The sequence below is a fragment of the Gallinula chloropus genome (assembly GCF_964237585.1).
Source record: "Gallinula chloropus genome assembly, chromosome: 13".
Classification (NCBI taxonomy): domain Eukaryota; kingdom Metazoa; phylum Chordata; class Aves; order Gruiformes; family Rallidae; genus Gallinula; species Gallinula chloropus.
Window position 1 is genome coordinate 19,933,861 of NC_140098.1, and position 24,105 is coordinate 19,957,965.

General features: G+C 48.1%; 1 protein-coding gene across 1 annotated transcript; it reads left to right on the top strand.

Annotated features, from left to right (window-relative positions):
- The first annotated feature begins 2,955 nt into the window (after positions 1-2,955).
- OSGIN1 (oxidative stress induced growth inhibitor 1) lies at positions 2,956-13,538 on the top strand. The gene is made up of 6 exons (XM_084269929.1): positions 2,956-3,013; positions 7,076-7,178; positions 9,629-9,765; positions 10,010-10,201; positions 10,496-10,587; positions 11,256-13,538. Exons 2-6 carry the CDS (start codon positions 7,094-7,096, stop codon positions 12,244-12,246), a joined length of 1,497 nt encoding a protein of 498 aa, XP_084126055.1. The 5' UTR covers positions 2,956-3,013; positions 7,076-7,093; the 3' UTR covers positions 12,247-13,538.
- Positions 13,539-24,105: the final 10,567 nt, after the last annotated feature.

Consider the following 24,105-nt stretch of genomic DNA (forward strand, 5'->3'; position numbering starts at 1 on the left):
GTCAGGTTGGTCACACATGATTTCCCCTTGGTGAAACCATGCTGACTGCTCCTAATGACCCCCTTATGCTTGATGTGTCCAGACTCAACTTGCTGGAGTTCTGAGAACTCTATTTTGGCTGTCCTGCAGGGAAGTAACTGACCTTGGCAACAAATGCACCCAGGATTGCTGAACTGCAGAGTGGGACTCGTAGATGGAATGAGTAACAACCAGTGAAGTCTGCCCCTCTGTTCTGCTGGCCAAAACCTTATCACGTGGAGACTGAGGTGCAGTAATTTGAACTCCTGCCTACACACTGACAGGAATGATGTGCCTAGCTACCATCATACTGTGGGCAAGGCTCATTCATATGGAAGCAAATGTAGTGCTCTACCACTGTGCCCTGTGTTTTTCCAAGTACACAGATAGAATTGATCCTGTGTTATGTGAAGACAGCCCTTAATGTTATGGGTCCCATTTAGAAAACCCAAACTTTTTTAAAAGAAGCTTTCCAGAAGCTGCTCCATGAGTATTTTGCTTTTGCTAGATCATACTAGGTCTTACTAACCTAGCTTAGTATGTGTTTTCTGAATAATGTTGATTGGAGGCTGAGCTTTACTATTTTATTTCTAAAAGGAAAACTTTTAAAGAACAGAGGAGAAACCCTTGCAAATAATTCATTTTATTGACAGTTTCCACTTAAGTGTGACAAACTATTTGTACCCTGTGTGATAGAGAGGTGGGTTCTTGAGAGCTCAGCTGGAGAGCCTGCAGATTAGTGGTTTAGAGACCTTCAGACTTTTACAGAAAAAAAAAATCTCTTTTAAAGACCCTTAAATCTGTGCACTGATAAAATGTGGGTGGTTTTTTTTTTCAGTTTGTGCAAAGAAAAAAAGCATTGGTAGTCAGCTGCATACTGGTGACAACTATGAACAGAAATAGTGCAAAGTCATGTGGGAATCTTGATACAAACTTTTTTCCTTGGGCACTTAACTAATCTGGCTGATACTGCTTTGCACTAATTCAGAAAAATTGTGTGAACTGCATAAATTTGTAGGTCAAAGGCTAAGGCTGGCTGCCAGGCCAAGTGCAGATTGCACAATTACTTCCTCTTCTGCAAAGTCTGTGCAGAGAAAGCGTTTGGCTGAATCACTTGTTTCCATACAAAGTACACAAGGAGGAGCAGTAACACCAATTTATATTCTATGTGATATCTTTGTTGGAGTATCTATAAAAAAAAGAAGCCCACCCACCCCCCAAATTACTCTATTCAGTGGTCTTACTCTACAATCAGATGAAGGACAGTGGGTTATTGTTGTACATGAGTAGTTTCCTGTAAAGAATTGTACTGTGTTCAAAAATATGATAGAACTTGGTTTTGGAAAGACATCTGGGCATTATCTGCAGAAGTAATAGAGATTCTAGTGGGAAATGGAGAGGATCTCCTTTTCTTGTACATAGAGGACATCCATCTTTCTCCAGGTGTGCACACACAGGAAGCAGTCCTGCCTTCACTGCTTATAAAGCTTGCCAAACCATCCTATAGCTTCCTCTTGTATCTGTGCTGTGAACAAGTACGGACGTGAACACCTTTGTTCTAAAATGTGTGACAAGCAACACTGCTATATATTGAGGATAATTTCTTGGAAAACCTAGCAACAAGACAGCCTTAAATCACCTAACCAAACAAGCCCCTTAGTTTGGAAGCTTATTTTTTCCTTGACTGATACAGGCACATCTGTTACCTTGCCATTAAATATCTGGATAATGCTTATAAAAGCCTTTGTTCCTGTAAAGGGAATCACTGCGAGTTATTTAAGAGCTCTGTGCAAATGCTACCTTGGATAAAGGCCCAGATAACTTGAGACCTTAAAAATCAGCAAACACAGCAAGTATTTAGTGAGTCAGATTTTCAGAGGGATCACTGTCAGTTAAATGTTCAGCGAAACAATGGGTTTGTGTTTATTAAAACAACGTATTCTGCTGGAATGAAAAGTTATTATGAAGTCTCTTACTTTGATGTGGATCTTGAGAGTTCATGAGAAGGAACTCTATACTGGTTTTATCATTCTTTTCATGTGGTTGAAAGTATGCATCCTAACTGTTCAACAGCAGTCCTGATTCCCTGGAGACTGTAGTTTCAAAACAAATGGCCTCAGAGGTAAATACATGCAGCACTTACTACTTGAACTGGACCCTTTGGCACAAATTATTTTCTCTGTTAAGGGCACTTTAAATTTAGCAAGCTTGACTGGTCATTCCACTGCAGTGAAGTAAGATACCTTGGATGAAAATCCTGGCGTGTTGTAACTTTTATGGGAAGTATCTGACTCATTTTACTGCTACTGTGCAACAGGTTTGTAATACTTCATCTCACTCAAGGTAAAAAAAAAAAAAAGCAAACTGAAATCTGCATTTTCAGTCCCACTATACCTATGCTATAATAATAATAAAGTGAAACTAAAGCTAGAAACTCCCCAAAGTAAGAAGAAAGTCATGACAATTTCTTGTCCTTTTGTGGCCAAAAAGATCACTGGTTTTAAAACAAGCAAACAGCATTATCCCATTACTTTTATTCCAACCTGTGATTATAACTAACAGTTTTTCTTTTTAAATACAGAGGGGAACCCCAGTTCTGCCACAGGGAACATGGCATTTTATGAAGTCCCATGTTTTAAATTGCTCTGAGGGTTAAAAATGAAGAGACTTGTTTAACTCAGGACTTCTGCCATGTGTGGCTTCTATAAGCCAGCCTTTGCTGTAGTCATCTGGTCAGCTGAACATCACTGAGGCACATCGCTACATCATTCATTCACAAGCTGGAAGGGGAACTATTCCTGCTGACTCATGCTTATAAGTATTTTCCTTGCTCCACCTCCATTTGTTTCAGCTCCTCCCCTTGCTGCTGGTAATCTACTATATTTAAACAGCTGTCTTTGAGCAGAGACAGGATTCAAGGCTTGTAGTTTGGTGGGCTTTCCTGGCTGTACAGGCATTTTCACAAAGACCTCGCTGGTCAGACCTGCTGCTTAAGGTAAGAAAGCTCTAGCTACAATGCTCTAACATTGCTTTCTGAGTATCTCAGGGGTGGTTTTAGAAAGGTATTATTTTTGTGTATCACAAAGGTGAACTTTTTTCCACATACTTTGTGAGGTAACTGGCCTGGCATGTCAGAGCAGTAAGGCAAGAGCAGGGGGGAAAAAAAACTTATGAAAGTTGTAGGCAAGTATAAAATGTAAAGGCTATTGATATTTCTGGTTTCTAAAAGCACTAATGGGTGGAGTTTGAAAACCTGCTGGTGAAATGAATGGGTTGATGAAAAAAGAAGCTGAAGAAGACTGTTGTATATGTGTCAGCATTGGTCTTGTTTAAACCTGAGCATCATGGTAGTTCTTGCAGTTCTTGCACTGCGCTCTTGACCTCTCCCCATGTGCTGTACAGGCCACGTTTGGTGGTCCTTTACTTGAGCAGAACCCTCACGGATATTCTAGGGAGAGCTACCTGCATGTGGCTGATGTAACTTGGCTTTTTATTTCTGCTAATGATCATTTAGTGCCATTGTCTTGCCAAATTTATATTTTGCTTTTTCTTTTAATCACTTCAAACCTGCTTCGGTTGCGCAGCCTAAAACTGCTAGGGGCCACACTGACTGACTTTGTGTGAGTTATAGTCCCTCTAGGCTGAGGGCTGTGTCAGGAAGGTATGCAGAGCTTGGCCCAGAATGAGCTGGGTGCTTTTCCAAGCCAACAAAATTATGTAACATCACATAGACACTGAAATACTTTGGAAGCAGCAAGGAGATAAAGCGGAGCTTGCAGCATGCTCCCAAATGAAGGGGAGGAAAGAGACACACATTTAAAGTAGGAAGCCAAAACAGGGATCAGTGTCACCAGGTTGGCTAAGTGTGAGTGCCCAGCAGACTACTCTACATAAAGGGAGTGTGAGAAGAGCAGTCTTGGGTTTCTTTCTAGCTCAGACTCTCTCTTGCTGCTAGCTACTTCTGTATAGATTTGAAATGAAGTTCAACGTCCTGTGTACTTTCCAGTAGCCTCTGCAAGAACAGGCTTTCATCTGCTACACTTATTAATTGTACAGGTTAACAGGGTGGTCCTTTGGTTCTAAGATTGCTAAAAAATTTATAATAATCCAACTTTACTTCTAAAAGCAGAAGTGAACATGTGGCCTGCAGCTGAAATGTCTGAGATGCTCTGAGCTCACTTTTACCCGATGGGAATAGCTATAAACAGGTTCAGAGTCTTGTTCACCCTCTGCTTAAAAAGAATTAAGTATCAGTTATAGAGATGGCAGCTGTAGGACATGAAAGGGACTTCTCCATTTGTAGAGTCATGCAAAGACAAACAGAAGCACCTCTGATGGTTGATAGGACTGTCAAGTGTCAAAGCTTCAGGAAACAAAGCACATAGCACTGCAGTGGACATTATGAACCCAGATCCTGAATAAAACCATGACTAAAAATGGTTATGTGCATGGATCTAGTACTTTCATCAGAATATCAACTGTGCTCTCTAGCCATTAGGGTTTGGTTTAATTCCAAATTGTACCTTTGTCAGAAGGTGCAGAATGGAGCAGGAGGAGGGTGAAATCATGAGAGTTGTCGCTGAGCCCTGGCTGCTGGCTTTGTTCTCTATCAGGGTGGGGTAGGGTGGCATAGTGCAATACCCAGGAGCCAAGGCAACCTTCCTTTAAAGCAAACAAGAGTGCCAGGCTGACTTCTACTCTCTTGTGCCTTTTTTGTCCCCTTCAGGCTCCCCCAGAAACATGCTGGCACACAACAGCGTGACTTTATGCCCAAGTCCTACAAATGGGCTTGCAGGCTTGTTATTTACATGTTCTCCTGGAACTACTGCCATGTACTGCTCAGTAGTCCTTGCTTCCAGCAAAAATCCCACAGGTGTTGCTGGGTTACCACTGTCTACAGAGTGCATGCAGTCTTTCTGTGCATGCTGCTGCAGCGTGCTATGGAGCAGAAACCTGGAAGATTGCTTCCAGAGGTCTTGCTTCCCTCTTCCAGACTCCTAGTAGCTTCACACAAATAAGAGGTGCACTGTGTTAGGAAAAATTGGTAAGGACTTGTCTTCTTGTGTAGTACAGCCATGGAGAGGGAGGTGTTTGTTAGTGTTTGCTCCCATGAAGAAGAAACCTCTGGTAACCTTGAGATACCTACTGTGGTTTGAAGGGAATACCTTAGTGGTCACACCGGTGTCCTGTTCCTTTGCTGTCTTTGGCCATCCCAAGTGCTAGTGCTGAATTCTACCAGTTGCAACTGGGGGGCTTTCTGGTAGGGAATTATTTGTGGGTACATTTACGCACCCATCTACTGAAGGTGGAGCAGGTTTTTGTTTGAGTGGCAGAACCTAACTGAAAAGTGGGGATATACTTGGGCAGTGAATCTGTTCTCCTGCAGCTCCCAGGGTTGGGTTAAATACACCTTAGGGGCTGATGAATAGCTTGGTGTGGGCACAGAGCACCCAAGTGTTCATCTTCTGCTGTGCATGCATCTACCCTTGAGTCTCAATTAAACCAGTAACCAAAGTTTCTTTGAAATCAACTCTCTTACAAGCTACAGGCTTGAAATGACTTGAGTTAGAAAGCAGGACTCTTGTCTTTTAAGTGGTTCTTGCCCTGCAAAACGCACAAGAGTTGTAGGCTAATGCTTAGTTAAGCGATAGTAGGCAACCAGTGAGTGCTACTAAACTGTGATCCAAAACCGTGGAGAGAGCTGTATTTAGAATACAGCCTGTCAGCCTTACATGCCTCTATTTGGATGAACCCAGACCTCTTGGAGTAGCTCCATCTAGCACAGCGGCGGCTGTACCTTGGTGTGTGTTGGAACTGTCACATCCTTGCAGGCAAATGCACTTGCAGGACTCCTCCTGAAGCCTGGGATTCCACAGAGCCTGAGCTCCCCTGGAGCGCTCTGGTGGTTCATTCATTCAGCAGGCTCTCACCGCCTTCCTGCTGGGGACACAACTGTCAGGCTTCAACTGGAACATGACGCTTGTTGGATGACATTTGCTGCAATACCTGTGTCAAAGGCAGTGATGTGCCAGACCGCATGGGAGTGTGCAGCTTGCTTGCCAAAGATCTCTCCGTGCTTGAAAAGGGTGTGGAGAGCGTGACCCACTGAACAAAGTCATGCCATTCAGGAAATTTTTACTTAGCTTCTCAAAATCAGAGTAACCTTTTTAGAAAAGACTGTTTTCTCTCTAGAACACCTTGAGAACTTGTGCTGAATTTAGAAAACTTTGCTGGTACTGTGGTAAAAATAACTTTTCAACTTGTCTAGAGTAGTGATAGTGTAGTTGAATTCCCTGGAAAACCAAAGAGGTCATTATGTGACATAGTAGGATGGGAAAAAAAACGATTCATTGCTCATTAAATACCTGCACAAATGTCAGATGAGTTTTGTAGGTACCACTCTAACACCTTAGTCTCCAAGATAATAAATTTGTTGTGTATTTCATTGAAACACTTGTTATTTACTTGTTCAAACTTAGGAGACTGTTCTCTGGGAAAATGAAGAAAGAAGGCTCAGGAACTAAACCAGCACTTTTCAATAACCCCCTTAGGGGTGGAATGGCATGCATTTGAAAATGCAGCCAAGAGAGTTCTGGTCTTTGGACAGGAGTCTTGAGTGAGGTTGGCTCTAATTATCAATAAAAACTCAGCTTGCTTAAAAAAGTACAAAGCATTCATGAGTGAGTTCATACTAATCATGGCAGCAATACTTTTCTACACGGTATGGGCAGAATTGAAGTTTACTTTCACAAGCTGCAATACTTAGTTACTATAGGCAGAACGTTACTGAAGTTGCCAGCTGTTCTGCAGGGCCTGGAATTGGTGTGTGGAAGAGAAAGATAAGGGTCCTCTCCCTTTTTTTTAATGATGTAATCAGGAAATCATCCTTTGGGTTTGGGGACAAGAAAAAGATAAGCAGGCCTGTCCTGAGTGTGGAAGTGTAATGTGATGGTCTGCAACGCAAGGATAGTGCTCTAGGTCAACCTGGCTTTGTGGGCTATCAATTCACATGTTTAGAATCATTTGCTTTTTTGACAAAAGTTGTGTGTTTTAACAGGTAGACTCCAGGACATCAATGCTTCCAGACAGGAAGATGTACACACTACTGAACCGACCCCGAGATAAGAGCGTGCTCAAAGCACTGCCTGTAGTCATCATTGGTAAGTTTTCTCCTGCCAGCATTTCTGTTTTCTCTTGTGTCGCTGTTGCTTTGGATTTGCTGTCTGCAGTTCTTGTTCTGTGTGTTCTTACTGAAACCAGAAACGCCTGCCCAGTGCTTCTACCTCCTTTCTCTGACAGCCAAACTTTCTCCAGTACTAAGGGAAAGGCCACTAAGAGTTGTGGGAGGTAGGGAATATTGTATGTGACAAACTGAACCACATGCCCCTTTTTTTAATAGAAAAATTGGTAACCTTTTGGGCATCAGTTTACCTGGGCCTGGTTTTTCTCTGTTGGAGATTTAAAAGGGTTTGAAACCTTTCTGCTAACCAACTTGTTGGGAAGTGATTACCTGTAGTGCTTGAGTTGGAGGTGGGTTTGTGCAATCTTTTTTCCCGCTGTGTGTGTTTTGAAAGCATGCTGTTGAAGTTGCTCAATTTTTTCCCACTTCTTTTACAATGCAAGTCAGCTACCCTGATTTTATACAGGTTTAATAGAATGGTAAAAAGCTGTGGGGTTTCTACCAGTTTAGAAAGCAGGTTATGCAGTAGCTGTCTTACCTCCCTTTCCAGGGGGGAGCTTTGTAATGTGAGGCGGCTCTTGGAGCAAAGCATGAGTGATGTCAGTGCCTTTGATCATGAGCATGGGTGTTGGACCCCGTTCATCCCAGCATCTGTTTAAATGCCTTGCAGAGCTGGGTTCCTTCCTTATCTGCCATCTAATTTATAGCCCCCAAGAGAGCTAGTCCAAAGTTAGTGCACTGCATAAATCACCCATAATCCTCGCTAACAGAAAGTTTGACAAGGACAGTACTACCAGCAGGTTCTACTTTGACTTTGTACCACCCAGCTGTTAGGAAATCTTTAGCTGGGAGGAAGGATATTTTGGTCCCTATAGCACCTATACCAGGGACCTGCTACAGATACATCGCTGAAGCCGCAGAAGCCCCGCTGTGAAGATGTGTCCTCTGAGGCGGCTCTTGGGCTGAAGCAGCTCAGCTGTTTGCTGCAGCTGGACTTTGTGCAGAGTTTTCAGCTGTTTTCCCAGGCCCTGTTCCCAGATGGCTGTGGACTCCCGCTGTGCTGGCAGCATCCTGAAAGCAGTTGCTTTCTAGAATAGTTTGAGCACAGCTTCCTCCGGAGCTCAGACTATTCTAGAAAGCAACCTTAGGTGTGGTTCAGAGTCAGTCCTCTGCCTGTGCTGCTGAGTGTGCCTTCAAAAGGCTGTTCTGCTTAGGTACCTCCTTGTGCTTCCTAAAAAAGGAGTGAGCTGAAATTCATTACATTTTATTCCAGCTGCAGTTCGGTTTGCTTTAAATTCCCGTTGCTGTTGGTTTTAGATAACTTCCCTGCAAGTGGAATGTTCCAGATGCTGACCCGCTGCTGCTGATCCTGCCTCAGCACAGCAGGCTTTGGCCTCAGCGGTGGCGTGTGCTGCCCTTAGCTCAGCTTGCTGCGAGCTGCACAGCTTGAGCCTCCCTCTCTCTCTCACATCCTTCCAAGCAGCGGTTGCTCAGGCAGGCAGAGCAGGCACTGTGCCAGCAGCTGGCTGCTGTGTCACTGCAGCTCTCCTCCCTACATCATCGCAGCGTTATGTAATGGGGTTAGTCACATACCAAGTGAGCGGCAAGGCCGGGGTAGCCAAAAGCTGACTCCAAGTTGAGCAGACATGGTAAAACATTAAACGTGCTGGAGAGCAGCCATGTGAAAACTTTCCACAGCCTGCTCTCGCTGGGCTTGGGAGGCGCTTTTGTAAGAGGCTTTTCCATGGGCTGTTGGGTGGTCATCAGGAGCGGTTTGGTCATCCAGCAATCTGGTCAAAGGGCTGTAGTGGCATGGCAGAGAGATTTTTCTTCCTTAACACACTGCCAGCAGTGCCATGGGAGGGCTGTTTCCCATTTGAAAGAGTCCCCAAAACAGTCACAACTGCTATTGCCAGATACCCCTTCTTAGATGGGATTTCTTACTCAGCTGAGCTGCTTCCCCTTCTGGACTTGCTTCATATCCTGTTCACAATGAAACACTCTGCACTGGTGTGAAATGTGCCTCCAGGACAGCTGAGGCCTGTCAGTCAGTATGTCACCAGTTTCTAAACCTTTAGTGACGTTAATGAGAATAACTCAATTTGGAGTTGTTATTAGCAAGCTGATGCATGCTAGAGACTTCAAGCTCCAGGCGACATTAACCTCTGGCTTATTTAACTCAGTGTCTTTTCAGCAAGTTCTGAAGACCTCACAATGCAAATAGATGAAGCTGAGGAGGAGAAGGGGACATAAGAGGATAAAATGACGTCCCCAACTCCATCCAGTAGTTCACTGGTCAACCTGGAATAGAAAGTCCCCTGTATCCGCAGCATTGTCTTATCCTTTGAATTGGTTCAGATATTAGAAACACTTCACCAAGGGCTACTCTATCTGCAGGAAGATAAATTCTTCTCTATTGTGTCTTTTTAGGCAATGGACCTTCAGGAATCTGTCTCTCATATTTGCTGTCTGGCTACACCCCATACGTCAAAAGAGACTCTCTTCATCCTCACCCCATCCTTCAGAGGAAATTGGAAGAGGCACCAGATGTCTCCATTTTAGACCAGGTTTGTCTAAAGAGAAAACACATAACATAGTAAAGCATTCTAGGGCTGTAAGTGATAATGCCATGTGCATTTTCAAAGTACACAGACAGAACAACCCTTCATCAAAGTACTTTTAGCTGCCCCTTGTATGAAATGTCAGTATTGCTGTTAAGATCCTTAAGGTAGTCTCTAGGCAATAATAGTGTCTGTGTGCCAGTAAATCAGTTTCAGAGAGCACCAAAACCACTGATCTGCTTCTCTTCAGGATTTGGAGTATCTGTCTGAAGGATTGGAGGGACGATCCCACAGCCCTGTGGCTCTTCTGTTTGATACTCTTCAGCGTCCAGACACAGACTTTGGTGGAACAGCAGAATCCGTCCTCACTTGGTGGCATGAGACTGACAGAGCCATCCCCCACTTGGTCCTTGGCAGAAACGCTCCTGGAGGTGCCTGGCATGTATGTAAATTGAAACCTAACTGCTTGGGCCTGCATGTTGTAAGGTTGCCAGATGCATTGACTGGAGAGGCAAAAGCTCCTCTGCTATGCCAGTCAGCCACATTGATTTTATTTATATAGACAAGGGAAAAAAGCACCAGAGACACTTATATTTCCAATCTGTTACTCCAATCTTTGGACAACATGGAGGGTTTCATCCAGTGGATCAGGGGAAATCACTCATTCCATGATATGACAAACCTGCATTTCAGTTCTGGCACTGACTGAATCGTTTTCCTGTGCTTCCTGTTCCAGTCTATCGAGGGCTCTATGGTCACCCTGAGCAGAGGGGAATGGATGGGACTCCCAGATCTCCCGTTCAAGGACTGGCTAAAGCAAAAGAGAAGGTAAGGTATCTATGAAGGGATTGTCTGCAAACATCTGGAGGTTATTTGGGAACCTAGAGTGGACTTCCTGAACGTAGCTACCCTTCTGTTACAGATGTTTCTAGTAAGAGAAAGGACACTCTCCCACTCTCCCATCTCCAGTAAAAGTCTGTTCTGCATTCAGTTACTCAGCTAAAGTTGCCATGCTGCTTGGAATGTGTCCTTCTCAACACCTGCTGGGGACATGAGTCACAGTGACTACAAGTTCTGAATAAAGGTTGGAAAAGGCAGGGTCAGGTACCTGCCTCCTGTGGCTACTGCCTCTGTCCCTGATGACAGGTATCCTCAACTCAGCTACTGTGCATTCTCTGAGGCACTTGGGCTCTGGAGATGTGTAACAGTTACAGTCCAGGAGTTAAAACTGGAATAGAATCAGGATGTGAGAGGAAGGAAAAATGAGTAACCATGTTCTTAGGGACGGGATTCATGCTAGAGAAAGATGCCTCTGTCCAACAGTGTGTGAACATGAGTGTAGCTCCCTGTACCAGGAATAACTTTGCTGGAGTCAGGGAAACTAGATAAGTCTTCTCTAGTAGTGCCAAGTTAGGTGGCTCAGGGATCCATTCAGAGGAAGAGGGAAGAAAGTCTTCCTTGACTGCTGCTTGACCTCTGAACTCACTGTCTTACAGGGGCCTCAGGAACAACAGAGCCACAGCGCAAGACATTGCTCAATATTACCAGCACTATGTGATGAAGAAAGGGCTGCAGAAGAATTTCAGATGTGGTACTGTTGTGACCTCTGTGAGGAAAGTGAGTGCTGAGACCATCTCCAGCCACGCACAGAAAGATCTGCAGGAGAACAGTGACTCACTCTGGAACGATGAGAAAAGTACAGAGGTCTTTCAGGTGGATGGATTTGTCAGAACTGTGAAAGGTGATAAAGAGCCCTTCTCCATCTATGCAGAGAATGTGGTCTTAGCTACGGGAACATACGATAGTCCTACTTGGCTTGGGATCAAGGGAGAGAACCTTTCCTATGTCCATCACAAGCTGTCTGCCCTGGAGGAAGCAGTGAAGAACAACAGCATTGGCATCATGTCAGATCCGGTCTTGATCATAGGTGCTGGTCTGACAGCTGCTGATGCGATTCTCTTTGCTCACCATTGCAATATTCCAGTAATCCATGTTTTTCGGAGACGAGTCAGTGATCCAGGTCTTATTTTTAACCAGCTCCCCAAAACAATGTACCCTGAATATCACAAAGTTCACCAGATGATGAAAGACCAGTCAGCTGCTTGTGCTGGGCCCTATGAGCGTTACATTAGCCTCCCTGAACATCACATCCTGTCCTTCGGCAAGGACAAGAAATGTATCTTTCAAGACAAGAATGGTTACCAGAAGGTTTATAAAATTTCCATGGCTCTTGTTCTAACTGGCTCAAACCCCAACCTCTCCTTCCTGCCAAATAATGGCATTGACTTGGCAATGGATGGTGGCCAACCAGTCAATCCAAAGAGGAATCCCATAGAGGTGGACCCGTTCACCTATGAATGCACCCAGGAGAAAGGGCTTTATGCTCTCGGGCCTCTAGCTGGAGATAACTTTGTGCGCTTCGTGCAGGGAGGGGCCCTGGCTGCCGCCAGCTCTCTGCTAAAGAAGGCAAACAAAAATCCCCCCTAACACAGCCAATGCCCACACTAACTGTGCCTGAACTGCTGTTTTCCTAGAGCAGCAAGTCACCCAATTTGTAAACCTCAAATGCAAAGCCCGCTCCTGGTATTCTCCAAGGTTACTCAGCGAGTTACTAAGTTCTTGCTGAGTTACTTGGGAAGATAAAGTCACCAAATACAGAGTGGGCTTCACACAGGGCACTTCCTTCAGGCCCTGGGGCTCAGCTCCTTTCCTGCATAGCTGTGCATGAAAGTCATGGGGGCTTTGACTCTCTGTTGCCTGGAAAAGTTGGGGGTAAGATAGCAATTGCTCTTCTATGCAACACTTTCTGGGCTGCTGACCACTGAATTAGGGAACTATCAGTTACTTGGAGGCAGCAGGCTCACAGCCCTGTGTCTGTTAGCGCCTTACTGGGTTTCTTTATGAAACAAAGTAAGCTGACATGGTTTTATTTTCTCCTGTGGCTCAGCTGTGTGTTCCTACAAGACCAGAAATCACTGAAAAGACGCTGCTTTGCAGTAAGTGGTACTCTGCAGATCAAAACTGACACAGAAAAGTCAAAACTGTATTGTCTCTGACACCAGTAACTAGTAATAGTATCTTTTAATCACGAGATTCCTGTGATAGTTTTCTTTCTCCATGAGAAGGGATGGTGCTGATTTACAAACACTTTGTCATCTTGCAGCTTTCTACTTTCTAAATCCTAAAACTGTGATGTCCAAATTCTTGGCAGCTGCTGTAGAGACAGCAGAACTAAAAGGGAGCTACTGGTCTGACTTGTAACCACCCAGGTACTGTGTGAGGCTTCTGCTGCAAAGAGTGTTTCAGAAAGATGTGGCATGTTACCTATTGTGTGAATTTCTAAGGTAATGTCATTATTTTTGTAAGAATTCTATTTCTATAAAGAAGAAATACGCACACAACTTTTTAATAAAGATTTTTATTGGAAAACATTCCTTGTCACAGGCATTCAGTCAGTGTTCTGAGTGAGCTGGGGTGGGTGGGAATGATGCCCTACATTGCAAGCACCATTCCCGAGACCTACAGGGCCTTTCATACCTCTCAGGAACAACCAGTCCTACTGGTGTAAGGCCAGACTCTGCTCCCTGTGCTGCACTGGAACTCACTGATGGCACAGGATGCAGCAGATGCCTCTGGGAACCTGTGTGGAGACAGTGGGTCTTTGTAAATGCATCAAGTTAAGATGTGTGAGGAGCTTGTCTGATGTTGCTGTACCACATTGAATATTTTTGCCACTGACTATTCTTGTACTATTTTTTAATAAAATGCTTTCAGACTTAGTCTGTGTGCGTGTATTTCACTCTGAATCTGACCCAGAGAAGATGTCATGAACTGGTATACCTGAAGGTATGGCTTGTGCTGCTAAGTCCTGCATCTTTCCCCTCCCTAGGAGGGGAACAACACAAATCCACAACACTATGGATTTGCTTTCTGTGCATCTTCCTCTTTCCAGCAGGACGGAAAACCCCTGTAGATGCTTTAGCAGCGCCTGTCTCCTGTGAGGCTGAAACACAACAATGCTGAACCAGGGTATTTACCAGGCATGTTCTTGCCTAGAGCATTTAGATCTCTGTCCCGTTACCTACTGCCTCCTGCCTGGGAAAATCCAACACTGGGGCCTAGGCCAGTGAGGCATAACACGGTTTGGTGCCTTGTCAGGGGAGCTTTGAGTCTGTCTCAGGTTGGAGGTTGCACCATCTCTTTGGGTTCCTCCATTCAGCATTTGGCCACCTTTGCTGTGGGGTATATTCTGAACTAGTCGAAGTGTGGCTGATGCAGCTCGTCTGCTGCCTCCTGCTCGTGCCTGTGGAGGGGTGCACAGCTCTGAGAAGAGTCTGATGCAAAGGGCTGAAACACCAACCCCGGTTCCTCTCTAAAAGAAGAGACTGAGGAGCCCTTGGGGTTTTGTGGGCAGAGGTACTGGGAATGGCTCGCTGGCTGGCAGGGTGTCAGTGCCCTCAGGGTGCTCTGAGGTGGCAGCTGTTCCCTGAATCTCTCCTGGCAATATGGGGATTGCTGAGTGTGGGTAGTGTGGTGCTGAGACATCTTACGCATTTTGGGAGAGAGGAGATGAGCTGGTGCTCCTGTTGCCAGACTTTATGTTCCTCTAGACCAGGTCCTGAGCAGTGAAGGATTGTGATTCCCTCCTGCAGTTGACCTTTGCTAGAAAAAGAATCCGTAATCGATGTTCACCCTTCTAAAAATACCCGGGTTGGGCCGGGTCTCAAATTCCCAGCATCAAAAGCAAATGGAGCAGAGAACAAAGCCAAAGGGCATCTTAATAAAAAAAAAAAAAAAAGGAAAAAAAGCAAGAGGCATCAGAGCGAGCTGGGGCCAAGGGCACAGGATTGGGCAAGAGCAGCACCACTCCTGCTATCGCTAGGTCAAAGTCACGGCACCCAGGCTGACTATTCCTGTATCCCCTATTGCGTTACCATGATCTAATCTGCCCTGTGCTGGGGAGCTCCAAACTAGGGCAGCAGCCTGCACCTGCGCCAGGACAGCTCGGGTGACCGTGTGTTAGGCAGTGTTCTTGCCCAAGAGGGATGGAACTGGTTGTCTGCCCCGTGTAGGACCGGAGAGGGAAGTGGGTTTTTCACAAGTGGTGCTTAGAAAGTATCCCATGCTCTGCCCCAGAGGGATGCCAAAGCAGGAGGCCTCATCTGCAGAGGTGGTGGTTTACTCATCAAGGATGGCAAGTCCTCGGGGCAAGGCTGTGTGGTGCTAATCCAAGCTGTTATTCAGTTCTCTGTAGCCAGGGAGACAAGTATGAATTACTGTTCCAAAACATCAGCCCTAACAGTCACCAGATCCCAGCTTTGTTACGTGTGGGATTCACCCCTGCATTATAACCTTGACCTACGGCATGTGATGGGACCAGGAAAAAAACCAGTCTCCTCCTTGGCCTCCTGCACATCACATGCCACTGGTGGGAGTGACGCAGCTTTGTCAGGCAGGAGACTGGATGTTTTCACTCCTGTTCCCTTCACTGCGTCTGAGGCCGGGCTGGGAGCTGACCTTGGAGTTACCTGGCGAGTTAAAACCGGAGACCACTCTGCTTCCTTTCTCTGTCCCCTGCAAGACTGCTGGTGCCCTCTCCATGCTGCCCAGTGGGAACCTCCCCAGCCTGTGTCTTTGCAAAACAAGCTCCTGAGATCCCCTGCTGCTCAGCACAGAAAAATGTGCACCCAGGACAGAAAGAAACAAGGGTTGGAAGTTGACTGTCAAGGCGAGGAAGGAGAATGGTGTTGGGTTTATTTTACTGTGCTAGCGAGTCCCTGTGGCCAAGGCCGATGTGTTTTAAACAAACACACTTGTGGGTGTGGCAGAACCGACAGTACAAGTCTAAACTCAGGTACCTCTTATTATGCAATTAATGAACAATTACTGCTGCTGGCCCTTCGCTGTGGCATGACGAGATGTCAGAGCATGTTCACTGGGAGCTTTTGCTTCTCAAGGGAAGGGTCCCCTCTTTTTAAAAAAAGCCATCACTCATATCACCAGGACTGGAATTATTCCAGTAAAAGTCTCAGGAACCCTTTTGGTCACTCAGCGTTCACTTATTTTTGGCCACACTTCTGCCTTTGAGCGTAGGAGTAAACCCAGCCACATCTTGGCCAGACCGCTCTGATAGAAAAGCCCACAGAGCAGCCTTGCACTATGTTGCAAGTCTGATGGTTGCACAAATCCCAGCTTTATGAGGACCCTCAGGGAGCTGTCGCTGTGTGGTGGCTTAAACGAACCTGCCTGATTTGTGAAACCTGGATATTTGTGGGCCAGGCCAGCAGCTGGGGCATCGCTGCTAACCAACAGCTCCTGATGTTGGGTTAAGCTGCTTGAGCTGGGTGGGGGGACAGACTTGGGGTGTGTACGGTGTTGAGGGTGTCTCCTAGCAGAAGGTTTTCCAAGCTGGGACCAAGCCTGGAGACTCCAGGGAAAACTGTCTGAAGCAAGCTGTGAGGGCCAAAGCAAAGGGCTCCTGGCTATAGCAGGGCTAAGTGGGGAGTGAGAAAAGGGAGCACAAATTCTGTTGCTGCTCTTGGCTGGATCCTGCCTTCTGCCAGAGCCTGGAAAGCTGCATGGAACCACTGTCCAGAAGCAGTTTCCTTCGCCATTCCTGGAGATGGAGCCCTGAGGGTTGGGACAAAACCTGAATCCTCCTCTGTCAGCTCAGAGAGATTCTGCTGTGGTATGCGAAGGAAAATACTTCAGCTCTGCCTGGGCACCCACACCCACTGGTGTACAGGAGCCCGGCCGTGGAGAGGCAAAGCAGGCAGCTCCCATGAGCTTTCTGTGAAGGAAGCAGAACAGATGCTGTTTTCCAGCCCGAATATTGCTGACCAGATTCATTTCTTGGAAGTGCTCTTGTTGGTTCTGCCCAATTTTACACCTAGGCAAGCTGGAAGCCAGGGAAGAGAGGGGAATCCAGAGCCAGGCAGTGCCCATGCACAGGCAGCATGGCCCTGCTCCTGCACCGGCCTAACGCCAGCCAGGAAACCCTGTGGGCAAGGTGCAAGCTTTATTTATTTAAGAACTTACATCGCAGGCAAATTTGCACATCTCACTCTCACTTGGAGGCAAAGTGGCTTGTGAAATACCTGCTGGATCTGGGATGGAGCTGCGAAGGGCTGCAGTCCCCACCAAGGCTGGCCAAGCCAGGATGTTTGATCACAGCCCAGCAATCTCCCGGGGTAAACAGAGCTGGGCAGGCTGTGGTGTTCAACCAGAGCCAGGTCAGAGAGGGATGGCTGGGTGAAAGAGCGGCTAACCTCATGCTGGGAACAAGGAGCCGGCTAAGCGGGGGTTGTGGGCATGTAGAGTTACTGCCGATGAGCAGGGGTGGATTTTGGGGTATTACATGGGTGAGTCTCCAAAGCTGAGCTGGTCTTTATAGGCGGCCAAACCTTTTGCCAGGGAGGCAAACCCTTTTGCCAGGGTTTTCTTCCTGCAAAGTGTAGGATGAAACCATTCCTTTAATGGCGAAGAAATAGAAAACCAGAGGAGCTGTGCTTTTTCATGAGACCACAGACAGTTTCAGGCCTAAAACATTCATTCCTTCTGAGGGCTGGCCCAGCAGAACAAACCTCATTTGCAACTTGGCACTAATAACCCGAGTTACCCGGTGTTACCGTAACTCCAAATCAGCAGAGGTCTCAGAGGCACAGATAACTTTCAAAGCTAAGAAGGCGACCAATAGATCTTTCTGCTGAAAGAGCCGGAAAATTTTTATGTCAGAAAAAAATCCCTTGGTGTTTTTCTAGGGTAATAAATGGACTTTTCTGTTTAAACTTTAAGGTCGCGCAAAAACAAACAAATGGCAAAGTGTCGGGATGCTGAATGTGGATGTCCCAGCAGCTGCAGTGCTGGGAGCCCTGGGCTGGGCAAGATTCAGCCCATCCTTCACTGGGCATCCTGCTCAGAAACCATGGGGGGACAGAGGCTGTACAGCTTTGTCTGGCTGGGAGGAAGGGGGGCACGTGTGCTGATCATCGTGACATAGGCAGGGGTGAGAGGTTTGTCTTCCCAAGCTGCAACAGCAGCTGCAAAGATGAACAGTGAGTTCAGTTGCACAACGTTAACTTAGCAGCGTCATTTCTAAGTGAAATGGAACTGTCAGCAAGTTTATGCCACGTGCATCCCTTGTGCTGTGCAGTGGAGCCGTCTTTTTTTTCTCCTGGTTTTTTTTGGTTTTTAATCCCGTTGCTGGGATGCCAGTGCTGGATTTGCTGGGATGCCAGTGCTAGATTTACTCTCTTATTGAACCACAGCCTGGGAAAAGCAGCAGTGGCAGCAGATGCTGACATGTCGTGGCTCGGGGCTAGAGGGATTTCACAGCCGATGCTTCCGAATGGCTTCCCAAGTGGGATGTGCTGTGGGCTTGTTCCCACGAGGGTGGTGGGTAGCAGCTTGACCTGGAGCTGTCAGCCCTCCCCAGCACATGTATGAGTGTCTGCATGGGTCTGGGGGCTGTGCAGAAGGGAGAGGTTCGTCAGGGTCTGACCCTGCCTGTGGAAAACACAAGGAAAGGGAAACTGGAGATACGGGGTATCTGCTCCCCAGCAGTTCCCCTGCAGCTGGTTGGGAGAGGCACCATCAGCATCAGCATTGGCATCGGCATCAGCACGGGCATGGCCCCAAAGGTCCTGGCCTGTCCTGGGTGCTGCAGTGGGAGCACTGGTTCCCTGCTCAGATATTGCAACCGATGTTCTCTCTGAGCCCCTTCCAGCACCCGTTTGCCAAACTCCCTTTCGCTGGGGTTGCTGGAGCATCTTCCCTGTAAGTGCGGCTCTTGTCTGGCATCTCTGGCAGCTGCCCAGGAAATTAAGGAGGTTAATGAGCAACAAGACACATGAGCAGTGAGAGGGAAGAGGCAGTTTCAGATGAATGAATTACATGCGACGGACGCTGCCTGAAGTAACCTATTTGCAACACCCCAACTCATCCCCGTAGCACTTGCACCAAGTTTAAGAGATTCCTCAGGAGTGTGAGCAACTGGCAGGGGTTTTGCTGGCTGAAGGATGACTCCAACAGCTGAAGGCACTGAGTTAGAGCTGGCAGCACACAACCTCTGCAAAATACTGACCCCATCAAATATGCCTTTCTCCCTTGAAAATGAAACCTTTCACATCCCCCCCCGTTTTACACACTGGGAGAAATGAGACCTTTGGAAAGTTCTTCATTAGGAATAGAGAGAGAAACCAGCGTTCATCTGGGGAATCATAGCAAAGCCTCAGGCACGGTGCCCTGACACTGCGGTGAGCGCTGTAACTGCTGGGATTTCAGGGTGGATTTCTGGTTCCCTTTTTGGCTGTCGTTTCCATCTTAAGGCTGAGGATCTTTCCAGACCTGTGTTTCGCCAGAACGGGTTTCTTCCCCTGCATAGCTCCCATCGTGGGGCTTGGAAGAAGCAAATAAAGGTTCCCAGGCAATGCCACAGAAGCCTGCAGCAGCTCTTGTGCCATTTTATAACCAGCATCCAGAGGCTGCAGTGAACAAGCTCACATTCCTGAAAATATAAATGGTTAGATAAATGTTTATAAAGTGGGTATATAAATATGTTTTCAGGGAGATGGAGAAGCAAGTGTCTGAGAAAAAGATGAAGTTATATAAACAAGCGTTATCTGTGTGATGCAACTCTCCAAATGCCTTCTCTACTAAGTCATCTGGATATAACACAACAGGGGAGCTGGCCAAGAGTTGGCCAAGTGGGATGTTCTCACAACGGAAAGCAAATCAAAGGGAGGTGGAATTGCCGGTTTCCAGGCTGTCTGCCCCCTGTGATCTTCCTTGCACTGTTAAATCCATTTCCAGAGGAGCTTTTTATTTCCACCCACCCCTTCCTTTAAACGATGCGATCGGTACCCCTCTGCCTGTGTGCTGGGAAATGGCTCTCTGCAGAGGGAGCGATGCGGCTCCACTGGAGCAGATCCCCATTTGGAAGCAGGAGCGTGAGCTGCTTTCCCAGCGCTGGGTGAAGAGAGGAGTCAGGGCATTGAAAGCAACCCTACAGCTGAGACAGTGAAGGGATGGCACGGTGGTGTTACGTTGTCATAACCCCATCCCCAGAAGTCACTGGGGGAACCTTCTCTGGCTGGTGGGCTCAGAAACACACAGGACTACTCTGTTGGCCAAAGCCCTTGTAAAAAAGGGCTCCTTAAAAAAGGAGCATCCAGCGCTCTTCTGTGGCGTGCCAGGGCAGTGAGCGTTGGTGTTTGTGGATGGGGATGTAGGAGGCAGCTTTGCTGTCAGGGATGCCATGGTGGCCAGCTCAGAGTTTGAGTGTGTGAGAGCATGAGTAAGACCCAGAAGCTGGGGCTGGGGAAGAGGCTGGGTGAGTAAACCAGCATCACCCTACGGCCATATCCCACAATCCCAGGTGGCTGCCTGGAGGGACTTCCAGTTCAGGACGGTGACTTGCGGCAAGTTGTAATTCCAGCCAAATGCCTCCGGCACCTATCGCCAGTTTATCTCTCCGATCCCTGCCCTTCCTAGCAACCAGATTAGTCCCAGCAACACACGGTCAGTGCAGCCATGCCAGCGTGGCTGACCCTGCTCCAGGGCCCTTCACCAAGCTTCCTGGCCTCTCTCACTCTACCTCTGCCCAAGCCAACAGCCCCGGTGTCTTCCAGCCAGCTGGCTCTCCAGGACCAAACCGTGTCCAGTCCTCTCAGGAGCAGTTGTTGGGAGACTCAAACCTCCTTGCTGCTATCAGAGTCTTTACATGATTTTTCGAGCCTTTAAGGTGTGCCCAATAATGCTAAAGAATAAACAACTCCTGGTTATTTTTTTAATACGAGTTTGAGAGTAATAGGTAGAAATGCTTCACAGCTACACAGAATGTATAGTGGGACAGGAGTGGTGCACTGAGAATGGGTCTGCTGGAGGTGGAATGGTCTTCAAGTCTGTAACGGGCTTCTGGAGTTGCTTGCCATAATCCTGGAGGCAAAGGTGAAGCAGTAAATCTGCTGTGACTCAGAGTGCACCTGGCAGAGAGACCCTCAGAGACATTCCAGCAAAGCACCAGCTTCCTTCAGTGGGTGAGAAACGCTGGGGGAATCCCTCAAAAATTGCCCAGAAACGAAGGGAACCCAAATGAGGACCTGAAACAACACATGGATGCAACCCACAAGCACTGTTTTCTCTGCCAGGAAGAAAAATACTCAGGTAGTTTACCTAGAGAGAGGGTGTTTCTGTGGAAACCCGTGCTTGGGAGCTCCTAGAAGATTCTGGGCTGAGGGATCTGCACATTGGCCCAGCAGCGGGAGCAGACAGCCCGGGCATTCCCAGTGATGCTCAGGGTGTTTGCACAGGACTGACGTGGATATCTTCTCCCTCATGATATCTTGAACAGTGCATTGTGTAAATCATCTGGGTACAGATGGCACAGACATGCTTCCAAGGAGGAGGTTAGCTGTTCTGCCCATCCCAAAGCACCCATCGGGACCTGCGTGGGGCGGTGAAGCTGTCAGGACAGGTTTCGCCAGGAAACAGTTTTGGGCTTCTGAAGGTGTGAGTCAAACCCCAGTTAGGAGGATAAAACCTGTGAGCCTGTGACTTGGGGTGCAGTTGGCAGTGGGAAGGGCAGAGCTGGGATCTTTCCTTTTGGTACAGAGATGGCAGGTGGGACTGGGGAGGATGGGTGGGTGCCTGGGGGTGCCGGGGTGTCACACAGAGGCTCTGTGCAGGCAGGGCAGCACCGGGACGGGGTAGCAGACTAGTTAAGAAGGTGATTTTCAGAGGGCTCAAAATCATGCTGGAAGTCACACCCGTTCTGTGAACGGGTATGATTTAGCCAAATACACAAGGAGGGAGGTCAAGACATGTCGAGCGTTATTAACGCGTTCCCGGAAACCTGCTTAAATCAGCATTTTATTCTCGAAACACGACCAAGCCGTACGTGCCGCAAAGTCCCTGGAAGGCAGCTCTGAGCCCTGCCTGGGGTGTCCGTGTGTCCGTCCCGCAGCGGCACAGCTCCCTCTCCCGACGGCGCCGCAGCGTTTATCCAGCTCGGTGCCGGGCAAGGTCCCTCCTGCGGGGCAGAGTCCTTCGAGCGCAAGGACCCACCTGCGGGGATGGGCAGATCAAGGCATCCCAAAGCCATAATTAATGTTTCAGGTTCTCTGCTGTGGCCCAGTGGGACCTCTCCTCTCTCAAACCATCTTCCCCGAGTCTCATGGAGAGAAAAATCTCTATTTCACAGGGAGAGGGTGGCTGCATGAGGAAGGGGCGGTGGGGCGGTGGGCAGGGTCGTCTGCTGGCAGAGCCTCAGTGCAACGAATTTCTGACCTTGGCTTACAGCGTGATCGGCTGGGCAGCTGACCTCCTTGTCTCTACCCCGTGTCCTGGGGTGTTGCAGGGGTTTTAGCCCCATGAGGTGGCTCTGAAGTCTTGATTTTCCACCTTCCTTGACTGGATAGCTTAGGGTATCCTCAGAAACATGGTACCTCTGCAGGTACAGGGGCTTGGAGGGTCTGGCTTGTGCTGCCTAAGCAGCTTTGATGCAGAGCTGGGTTATGGATAGCTCAGGTGGGAGCACGTCCTTTGAAGACAAGACTGGTTCCTTGTGCTGCAAGCAGCGTGCAGCATTCGGTTAGGGTGCTGGGGCTGCGTGGGGCTTTGAGAAGCACAGATAGGGGACAGAAAGGTGGGCACAGCAAGTGGATGGGGACACAACCCTCATGTTGCTGGCAGCAGTGCTGCGTTACCTGCACTACCCCAGGAGCTGTGTGGGACCTGCCGAGGGGAAACGGGCCTGAACTGCCCAAGTGGGACTGTCAGGAGCTGCATCACTAGCAAGGGGGCATGGGCTGCTGGGGGGCATGGGCTGGGGGGGGCATGGGCTGCTGGGGACCATGGGCTGCTGGGGGGCATGGGCTGCTGGGGACCATGGGCTGCTGGGGACCATGGGCTGCTGGGGGGCATGGGCTGCTGGGAGGCATGGGCTGCTGGAGAGCATGGGCTGCTGGAGAGCATGGGCTGCTGGGGGGCATAAGCTGCTGTGGAGCATGGGCTGCTGTGGGGCATGGGCTGCTGGAGGGCATGGGCTGCTGGGGGGCATGGGCTGCTGGGGGGCATGGGCTGTCAGGGGGCATGGGCTGCTGGGAGGCATGGGCTGTTGGGGAGCCCCAGGCATGAGACAAGCACCAGACGTCGCAGACAGCTGAAGCAGGTGTCAGAGTGTTGCAGCCACCCCCTGCCAGGACCCTGCTCCCCAGAGAACTGCTGGTGCTGGGCCGACTGGGACTTTTTTGCTGCTGAGTATCCCAGTCCCTCCTTGCAGCCTCAGCATCAGGCACTAGATGTCCTTGCACGCCACACTGCGGGTGTGCAGCTCCGCAGTGCCACGCATTGTGCTACAGGTGATGACCAGGGGATGAAGGTGGCTCTTTTCCAGCTCTGGCCTTGCAGGATGGAGGGGACTCTGTTGGGGAAAGGCACTTGCTGCTCCACTCATCTTCATGTTCCCCTAGGGATGCCGGGTCAGGGCTGTCTTGCTCAGGGGGACACTTTCCCAGCAAGCTCCTGTCCGTGTGCACCCTGGCACCTGCAGCTCAGACTCAATGGTGATCCTGTTAAATCATGTGAAGAGCAGCCCTTGGTTGTGGGAAATCGATAGCTGCCTCACAGGCCAGCTGATGCCTCAGTGAAACCCATTAAATTACATGAGTTTGATCCCAAAGAGGCCAACACAGCAGCGGTTTAAACTGGCTTCAGAGCCAAGAAACCCAATAATGTGCTCACAAGGTCATTTTTTGGGTGCCCAGTGCTGAGCAGGCCTGGAGAAACAGAAGATGTTACCCAAACAGTCATTCCTTCCCTCCTTTTGCTATGAGGAAGCTTGATAGCTCTAATTTAAATACTTTTACAGGCACTTTCTGTCTATTAAAGTCCTGTAAATTAACAGCTTTGTGTTGCAGTTGGGGAGAACACAACTGGTCAATTACAAAGAGCTGTTAATGGGTTTAGGTGCAATAACTCAACTGATTTTTTTAATCAGGGTGATCATGCCACCCCATCCATGTTCTCCCCTCTCCCCCCAGTTTATAAATCTGAAAGTCTGCAACTCCCCATTTCTGTGCTTCTTACACTGTCACATATGATTCAGGCACAAGAAACAAAGACATGGGTTAGCTTGTTCCAGGGGCTCTTGATAGCTCTGCCCTAGATTGCATGTTGTAAAGAAAACTAGTTTGGTCTGCTTGCTGTGAGCAGGGTTATAAATAATAAACCTGGGAGGAAAGACGTTACCAGAGCTCTTCCCTCCAACTACACAGTCACAAACCAGATGGAGTCAGTGGCCTAGAACTTTAAGCCAAGGTGGGTTGGGTTTGGTGTTAAATGCTCATT

Excerpts from the sequence above, each read along its gene's own strand:
- OSGIN1 (XM_084269929.1), top strand. The coding sequence starts at position 7,094 with ATGCTTCCAGACAGGAAGATGTACACACTACTGAACCGACCCCGAGAT. Across the intron at positions 7,179-9,628 it reads ACTGCCTGTAGTCATCATTG|GCAATGGACCTTCAGGAATC; the intron begins GTAAGTTTTCTC and ends GTGTCTTTTTAG. Across the intron at positions 10,588-11,255 it reads TGGCTAAAGCAAAAGAGAAG|GGGCCTCAGGAACAACAGAG; the intron begins GTAAGGTATCTA and ends ACTGTCTTACAG.